The sequence below is a fragment of the Neovison vison genome, chromosome 1, assembly GCF_020171115.1.
Source record: "Neovison vison isolate M4711 chromosome 1, ASM_NN_V1, whole genome shotgun sequence".
NCBI classification, from domain to species: Eukaryota; Metazoa; Chordata; class Mammalia; order Carnivora; family Mustelidae; genus Neogale; species Neogale vison.
The window spans coordinates 185,237,047-185,246,412 of NC_058091.1; the positions used below are offsets into that span (position 1 = coordinate 185,237,047).

Genomic DNA, 9,366 nt, shown 5'->3' on the forward strand with positions numbered 1-9,366 from the left:
TGCCCCAAAGGAAAAAGGTGGGAAAAATTGTTTCATTCAAGCCACACACCCTTTATAAAAATCTGTGAGAAAGCCCTGATGCTTCTTTTTCACAAAATGTCTGCACATTTTCCTCTTCCCCTTGTTTCTAGCCATTTCGATACTGGTATAGGGATTTAGTGCCTTATGTCTGTATTACCTTAAACAGATTCTCAGCTGCCTTCCTGCTTCTGAGTCTTCCTACACACTGCTACCAGAATAATCTAGATTGAATACTCTTAGCTCCCTTCCAGGTCTAAAATTTTCTATGAAATTAATTCTCCAACACGGCTTTTCCCAAGCAGCTTCCTAACATACTCAATAACTTTCAGTGCCTCACTATCATCTGACTCATGTAACTTCTCAGACTGGCTCGCGGGACAATTCACAATTTGATCCCAAACTACCTACAATGTCTTCCCAACCACTTACTACAAGCACCAACGACTCCAAATCAAACCAATCCCCTCACCTCTTCTCATGATTCCAGGCTCCTTCAAGACCCAAGCCTTAAGCTCATAACTCCACACTGAGATGTTCTTTCCCCTTACAAAGTCCTACCCAATCAGAAAAGCCGAGTTGTGGTTCCAGGTCCTTTGGTCAACTTAAGCCAGGCCTTTACCAAAACTTAGTATTGAATTTCCTTTAAGGCCTGTGCCCTTATACCAAGAATTAAGGTCATGGACTCTTATTTTATTCTTAGCTCTTATATGCCCAGAACCTACAACAGTTCCTGATACATGATGGCTACTCCATAAATCTCTGTTCATTGGCAATAACTAGCATTTCCTGAACACATACTATGAGCCAGGCACTGTTCTAACTCTTTTAATGAGTAATTAAGTAACACTTTGCTGTCTCTAATTGTTTCACAAATGACAGTTTCACAAATGACCGCCTCAAATAACTAAGACGCTCTTGCAAAGCAAGAAACATTATCTAGTACATCTATCATAATTTCCATAGTACCTAACACAAAGTAATTCGCAAATATGTGCTGAGTAAAGTACAACAGAAAGCACTGAATTATAGGCCAGGATGCATACCCCAGATACGCGATGACTGGTTATGGGACCCAGGGCAAATAGATGAAGACTGTTTTATGTGTCTCAGTGTCCTTCTCTGAAAAATCAAAGACTAAATTATCTGATCTGGAAGGACCTTCCCTACTCTAAAATTCTCTATCTGACTTTTTATATTATGACTTTTCTAGGGGTACTGCTAATCATTAAGAGAATGACTAGCTCCATAGACTCTCAAAATGCAAATTCAGGACTCTTTTAGGGAGAAAGTAATTCTGAGAATAATTCACATTCTCTGGCTTCCATCTTCTAATGTTCCACCGGTAAAAATGTCACCACAAAGGTCAGGACCCACAAATCCCCACATTTTTTCATACTTGTGATATGAAAGAACAGGAGTGAATTGCTGCGAAGTCTGTCTTCAGCCCCAAAGTAAGGCCTCACCCTGCAGGAGGAGAGCTTTTTCCATCACAAAACACAATCAATCCTGGAAGAAAACATGAATTTAAAAGAAAAAAAATCACTGGCAAATTCCTCAGCTCTCAAGGCTCCTAATTCAGGACAATAAGGTTCACTGGTGGGACTAGGTTACATCTGGGGCTTGTTCTGCCCTTGGAAAAAACATTCAGTTTCTCTTGACTCATAGAGGCAAGAGACTTTTTCCTTCTGCAAATGAAGCCAGTGAGAAATCCACGTGCATGTGAAAAATGCTGAAATGCATACATTTAAAAATGGAAAGACAATGCTTAAAAATTGCAATACTACTCAATGAGACTCATTAAACTCATTTTTGTTGGGACTAAGTGTACTGCAATTGAATGATGATAGTGAAATCTCTGAGAACATAAATGGGGGTGGTGGCCTGTGCCAAAAGGAGAGAAGAAAGTCGCACATAACCTTCAAGAAGCATGAAGAAGTATCAAAATTAGCAAGAATGCATTTTATTACTCTTTGAAGACTAGCAGTCCAGTGCCCCTGCAGACATCCTGGTAGTTCTCCGCCTCCAAGCTGAGTAGCCTTCAGGGTCCCAGAGAGGACTGCCACCTTCCATTCTGATGAACATAGGCTCTCTCTCCACAATCCTAACCCAAGCTGTCCGATTAGGCTCAGAATTCAGCCCATCTGTGAATTACAGCCAATCCCAAATACAAGAAAGCTATGGTTTTTGATCTTGAGACTATGGATCAATTTTGCACTGTTCATGCCCCAGAACCCTCCATCCCACAGCAGTCTTGTAGTGAGAAGCCTGCAGGTGATAGAAGGGAAACAAATTAAACATGTCAAGCATGTCCATGCTCCAGCACAGAGGTTCCCCAAGGGTACCTGGGAAATCTATGAAACATGGATATAACACCAGTTTTAAACCACAGTCTCAAAACACAAACTAAGTTTCACTAATGCTTATCTAATAACCAGGTGACAAGAATTTTGTTTTCAATACACACCTCTGCTTCAACGGATCTAACCACACTATTTGCCTCCAATGTTAATAATAGAGAAATACAGTTTAAATCTGGGACTGGCAAACTTCTTCAGTCAAGGGACAGACAGCAAATATTTTAGGCTTTGTGGGCCAGAGAGTTTCTGTGGCAACTACTCAGTTCTGCTCAACTCTTATGGTACAGAAGCAGCCAGAGAAGATTTGTAGAGAAACGAGTATGGCCAAGCCATGAAATATTTAACCATTTGAAAACAAGAACCATTCTTAGCATGTGGCCCCACAAGAACAGGTGGTGGGCCAGATTTGGCTCACAGTTAGCTGACTTAGGCAGAGTTCAAGACCAGAGACCTTGGAGACAAAAAAAGGAAGGAGAACATCTGCCAAGAACTTCATTCTTTTCCTACCCCACTTCCACCATCCTTTCTTTAAAAAAGGCTATTTAAAACAAAATGAATTGAACAAGAAGGAAATCTCCATCCACTTTATTTTCCAGTTTCTGTTCCTGCTTTTTCTCAAGAAGGAATACAAAATGCAGGAACTCGAATCATCAGCATTAACAGAAATAAAGCTTACTTAAGAAACCTTCAGACATCTCAAATTATGTTTGTGTATGACTTTTATACTCCCGTATTAGTGATCAGTGTGTCTTTCCTTCAGTGCTAAAAGATAAGGGGACTAAACCTGGACTACTTTCAACCTCTAATTCAACCAGCAAAAAGTAAAAGATGATCTATTTACTATCACCTAGCCATGAAGTTTTTCTCAGAATAAGTATATTCAATTTTAAAAAAGGAAATTTCATTATAATAATCCTCTATTTTTTTCTTTAATTTACATATGAACATAATATCTACCCTTGTATTTTCTCTAACATACTGCAATTTAGGATCCTGAAAACATAAGTGCATTTTTAGGCAATCAGAGAAAGGATACACCAAAAAATGCTAGTTATCCTTTTGAGTATTAGAACTAAGCCTTCTGAACATTCCTTCCTAAAATGCAAAATGATATAACACAGAGCCAGGGATATAAAGAATAGGCCTTTGGCTAAACCGCAGCCAAGTGATTTTCAACAGGTTTATTTTTCCCCCCCAGAAAAGATTGAGCAATGTCTGTAGACCTGTTTGGTTGCTACAATCAGGAGAAGGAAGAAAGGTGTTTCTGGTTTATACTTGGTAGTATACTGGGATGCTGCTAAGCATTCCACAATTCACAGGACAGCCCCTACACCAAAGAATTATCCAGCCCCAAATATCAATAGCTATGAGTTTGTGAGGAAAAGGTAGAGTATTAAAGTTTTAAGCTAAAGTGCTTTGAAGTTGATCTTTTACTTAGAAAACGGTGTGTTAGATCTACAAATTCAACAAAGTATTTCTTAGATACCAATTATGAGTTTTTCTGCATAAAAGCACAAATAACATTACATTTTATATACTATCTCACCACAGAGTTACAGTTCAACCTCAGGAGACTTAGTCCATCCAAATCAAATGATTTCCTATCATAAGGCAAATCTGGCAATTCTCAAACACTAAGTGTAAACACCATTCAGTACAATCAACCCTCAAATTTGTTTGAGCCTCCTCATGGTTTCAACCTCAAAATTAGCGGCTTGGCTTGAAGTTTACAACTGAAACAGAAACCCATTTTAGTCAAAATGGTCTAACTTCATGTTCTTGATCAACGTGCTAATCACAACTGTAAAAAGAAGCAAAATCCACTCTTCAGGAGTTCTTCCTCCTCTCTTCAGTGCTGTGTGTACTGTAAAAGCTGATGCGACCTGGAACTTGATCACCAAGACAGAACGGGACAAAAGCACAGGTAAGGCCTTTACAGTCCAGCAACCAGTGATCCTATCCCAAGCTGTTGAATATCCTCACATTTTCTTAAAGATCTCTCTGGAAGAGAGGGAACAACAAGGAAAAACTAAGACCACTGAGCTAAAAAATGAAAATTGAAGCAAGGGATAAGTAGCTGCTACTGAACTACTACTACTAGGAAAAATCTCAACACTTAACTCCAGTCTGTCAAAAAGGCCAAAGTTTTAACAGCTATCACAAAATACAAAAGCTGACTTAAAGTAAAAACCACCAAAAAAGTGGTGATTTTAGTCAATGTACCCACAGTGCAGATACCCTTTAATGCTAATTAATGAGTCAGAGCGAAAATGCCCTTCAGATAATTAGGATTGCAACATCTCCCAAACAAAAGTATTTTGTTTAGTCCCTGAGAGCGGTGCTGATCTGGGAACAACAAATTCAATTCAATTAAAAAAATAATGAACTTAAGCCTTCAGACTAAATGCATGGATGTACTCTTGTCACAGCTATTGTACAGGAAGTGAGATTATACTGGGCAAGGAGGTCCAGCAGAATTGCTGACTGACCAAAAGAGGTGGTGGTGTAGACCAGCCTCTCCAGATGCTTCTATATTCTTGCATTCTTCCTTCAGTGCCTACCTGCCACCGCTGTTAAAGTTCCATCACTTGCCAAAGTCACAGATCTCAAACATTATACCCTCTACAATGAAACTAACTCCCTTACACATACCTGCACAAACCTCAGCGACAAAAGTTTATGGAGTGCACTAGAGTATGCAGAAGCAAGGAAGATCATGTTTTTCTATATATCATCTTTAGGATTCTCAGATTTCTGAAAGCAAGAAAAAACAACTGGAAAACTAAAATCAACTTTTATCAAACATCTACTATGGACTCTTTAAAAAGTACTAGAGATATAAAACATTTAAGTATATTTTTGTATGTGTTTATTCACAATGAAAGTTAAAATCCAAAAGGCCTGAGTGGCACAGTCCCTTAAGCAACCATCTCTTGATTTTGGCTTGGGTCATGATCTTAGGGGTTGTGAGATCAAACCCAGCATCAGGGTCCACACTGGGTATGCAGCCTGCTTAAGAGTCTCTCCTTCTACCCCTCCCCACCTCTAAAAAAAAAAAAAAAAAAAATCCAAAAGGCATAAAAGTCTCCACATTCCAAACTCTTTTAATCAAATATCTTAAAGACAGTCTCACTTTTTTGTTTGATAACTGTTATCTGGGCAAGGAAGTCTAAACTTCACTTATACATTTTCTATCAGAGTTCTAATCTCTGAAGGCACTTCCAAGAGTTAATATTAATCCTTATGGTCATAGTCTACACTAATTATTCAAAAACGGTCTGTTATACAAGATCTTATTTATTAATTTAATTCTCCAGATCCAAACTGAAGACATTAATAAGCAATCCATTACACACAATATAGACAGTAAGCAAATTGTGAAATCTGCTTATAAGAAATGATGAAGAATTTCAGGACCTTAACAATGTCTTTCTTTTCCATCTATTCGAATTTTTATATTACCTCAAAGCATCTTCTAGGAATTAGGCCCTGGTCAGCCTCTTAACTACAGAGTAATTTTTGTTAATTTTTCTAGCTGAGATTTATTAACCCTGATATAGACACAGAAATATACACAGACAAGGCTGCCTGTTGCCTCCAAGCCTCAAAGAAATTCCCCAAAGAGCAAAAGGAAAAGACTTCCAAAGACCATGTCAGAGATAGGCTGTTCCTCCAGGGTGGGAAAAATGGAAGCACCTTGAGTTGGGCCTACTGCCACCCCAGAGTCTGGCCAACTGGTGAATAACACAGAATTGGAGGAGGAAGGGAAAAGAACTAAAGCCAGAGTAACAGCAAATAGATTGCTCTCCATCTAGGATGGCTTTAAAACATATCTTGCTTACCAGATAGACCATACACATTACTGAAGGTTCCACATTGACTTAAAGAAACTAAAATCCTAAATCCTAAACTAAAATTCAGTAAAAATCAATCCCTTTCTAGATAAATCATTCTACCAGACACCAAAAACAATATATAGTGATAAACTAGCTTGCTTCAGATTGACCAAAGAAATGTAATATATTGCAAGCTAGTTTTGTTATGTGTGGTGTTCTCATCAAATTAACGTTTACATGGGATTTAGAAGTAATGAAAAAAATTAAAACTGACTCAAAAGGCTGGATGCTGTGCTGCATAATGGTTTTCATTACAATGTTTAGCTCTAAAGTGAGCGAGAAGACATTCTGGGAGAGATATAAATCTCAAGTGTTAAATGTTTCAGGAAAAGGAGCACATTCGTTAGAGCTTCATAATGAAACTTCTTTACAAAAAAAAAAAAAAAGTCATAAGCTAAGGAACCAGAGAGCGAACATGCTCTATCTTCCACAATAGATCTTTTCTGCAGGCAGACTGGGACCTAAAGAGTAGGTGAAGAACTACTAAGAGTGTAGTATACTGGCTAGAAGCCTAGACTCCAAGGGCCATCTGTTCAAATCTCAGCTTTTAGCTGTGTGACCATGGGCAAGTTAATCTCTCTGTGCCTCAGTTTCCTCATCTGTTGGGTGGTGGGGATCGAGTTTGTCCTGTAAGACACATAGGTTGATGTCAGGCATGTAAAAGGTTTACAGAGTGCTTATTCTACCTACCTGTTTGGGGATTCAGTGGTTCTCCAAAACTAAATCAGCAAAAAAGTGCTTTCTTCCTGAACCGAAAATCCAGTCCTAAAAATCTGAGAATGTCAACTTTGAGCATAAAAAAATCCACCTTCCAAATCCTCTCCCCTTGCACACAAAACAGAAAACAGACAAGAGCCTTCTCTTCCAGCAGCCACTGTCATTTTTCATCAAACACATTCTGCTCTATCCAGAACTTAAGCCCCCTTAGGAGGACTAAGGCTGGATATTAAAGTATTGAAATTAACTTTGCTTAATATTTCCCAGTAACTGAATGAGTCACTCACTTCTTTAGAAACAGTAAAATGTCAAGGTTGCCAGAGAACCCCAGCCCCAGATGTTTGCATAAATCATTTCCAAGTGATCATCAAGTCAAAGCCAAAGGACATTATTCAAGATAACAGCTTAAGTAAAATATATCGGCTTTTATGCTTTTACTTGTAATGAAGAAAATTCTGAAAATGTGATATGGGGAGGGGGAGGGAATCACTGCAAGTTTAGCTGCCAAATGATACATGTTAGACAGGGCTTAGAACTTCTTTTCCTATGGCTTCAGAGGGTTTGCCCCATTTTTAAACTTTTACTCAATCTCAGGAACGCACTGGACAAACTCTAAAGTCAAGATTTAAAAGACATCCCATAGTGCTTATCTCACTGTATTTTCTAATTTTGACACGCGTTTAAAATATTTTTAATACCTTTCACCTGCAAAATATTTCGAGGGCTCTGTACTGATGACAGGATCCACGAAGAGGTGTTGTTTTTTTTTTTTTCCCCACTTTCAGAATTCTGGTGAAGTTAGTGGTTTTAATTTCAATTAAATTCAAGCGTTTTGCCTTAATACATCACAAGAATAAATGGCAAGGATACTCTGGTCACTTACATTGTCACAAAAGAAAAGAAAAACCCCGTCAGCTTGTTCAATATGTCTGAGTCAAGTAGTTGTTAGATCAGCTTGTCACGGTTTTGAGTTCTGCCGGTTCATTCATTAGAGAATACTATAAAACACCCAGTTTTACTAAAATTTCTGAAGTGTACAGGTCATAGGCAAAGAACTTGAAACGAATCGCATACGCGGCACAGCATCTTTCTAAACAGCCGACTGTCTCTGTTTGCTTATTTTTAGTAACTTTATATAAAGACTTAAGACGGGTGGTTTCCCAACTCGATGGAGAATTTGACCACTGGGCGCAGGACTGAGCGCCCCACAGCTTCCGGCTGGAGAATAACACGCGCTTCCCTACTGGGCTCCCACGTCTTCTCCAAACAAACACTATGTAATAGCTGAAGAATGACGACACTAAAATCAACCCTACAGATTCACATCTAAGAGGTCTGCAACACGTAATAAACTTTTGCTTCTTTCTCGAGAGGCAGAGGGGTGAAAAAACCAGACCAGACAGGGTCTGCCTGATCAATTTCCGCGACTGGGGGCGCTCGGGGGGGTCTGTGCAGCTTAACCCAGTGTGGGCCGAGGGGCTGCCTAACAGCGGTAACCCGGCGCTGCTTTCCAACTGGCAGGTGCCCGAGACCATCCCAACAGGCCCGAATGCGAGTGCGGGAACATGGCCACTGCCCCTGAGCGCGATCCCGCCTCCGCATGCTGCCCGGCACTTTGTTAACTCGGCCGCCCGGGAGGAGGAGGCTTCCCGGGTCGCGGCCACCGCCGTCCGAACGCTGCGGATCCCCGGCTGGAGAAGGCTTGGATCCTCCTCCGGTTCGTCCTCGCCCTGCCCCGGCGCGGAGGCTCGGCAGGAGGGAGAGGTCGCGAAGCAGCGAGGAACTACGGGCCCCCACGCCTACCCTCGCAGAGCCCCACGCCGGTGCTTACCTGGGGAAAAGAGCCCTCGCGGCGCGGGCTCTTGGGGTAGTCTAAGTGACCCCGGTCCAGCATCAGGTAGAGCGAGAAGATCACCACACAGAAGATCGCGCTGCCGAACACGGTGAACTGGCGGCTTAACTTCATTTTTCCTCGATAGACTCGGGGCCAAGACACTGTCCTCACTGAAGAAGGAAGCGGACTGTGGACTCCTGCAAGCGGCCGCCGGAGGCTCCCAGCTCCCGGGCTCCTGCTCTCTGCGCTTCTGGCTGCGGGTGCGGATCCCGACCGCGCTCCGCACCTTGCCTCCCGCGCCACCACACGCCCCCGGCCTTCGCCCGTGCCCACCGCCCTCCCTGGGGTCGGGCGTCCCTCCTAAGGCGGGACCCGCCTGCAGCCCGGAAGGGGCCCCCGCAAACTTGATCTCGAGCTCAGCGCCCGCACCCGGCAGGGTGCGCAAGGCAGGCAGAGAAGAGGTCGCTGTCCGGACTTCCTGCCACCGCCGCCCCGACCGAGTCAGCAGGAAAAGTTTTCTCGACGAGGGCAGGCGTGTCCC

The 9,366-nt window shown here is 41.7% G+C and overlaps 1 protein-coding gene across 1 annotated transcript in view; it reads right to left on the reverse strand.

The window, feature by feature from the left end:
• The window catches only part of MAN2A1 (mannosidase alpha class 2A member 1), a 168,161-nt gene extending 159,046 nt beyond the window's left edge, over nucleotides 1-9,115 (reverse strand). Inside the window, exon 1 of the mRNA XM_044264348.1 lies at nucleotides 8,823-9,115. Coding sequence (XP_044120283.1) covers nucleotides 8,823-8,957 — 135 coding nt within the window. The 5' untranslated portion in view covers nucleotides 8,958-9,115. The remainder of the gene's footprint in view (nucleotides 1-8,822) is intronic.
• Between the last annotated feature and the right edge of the window lie 251 nt (nucleotides 9,116-9,366).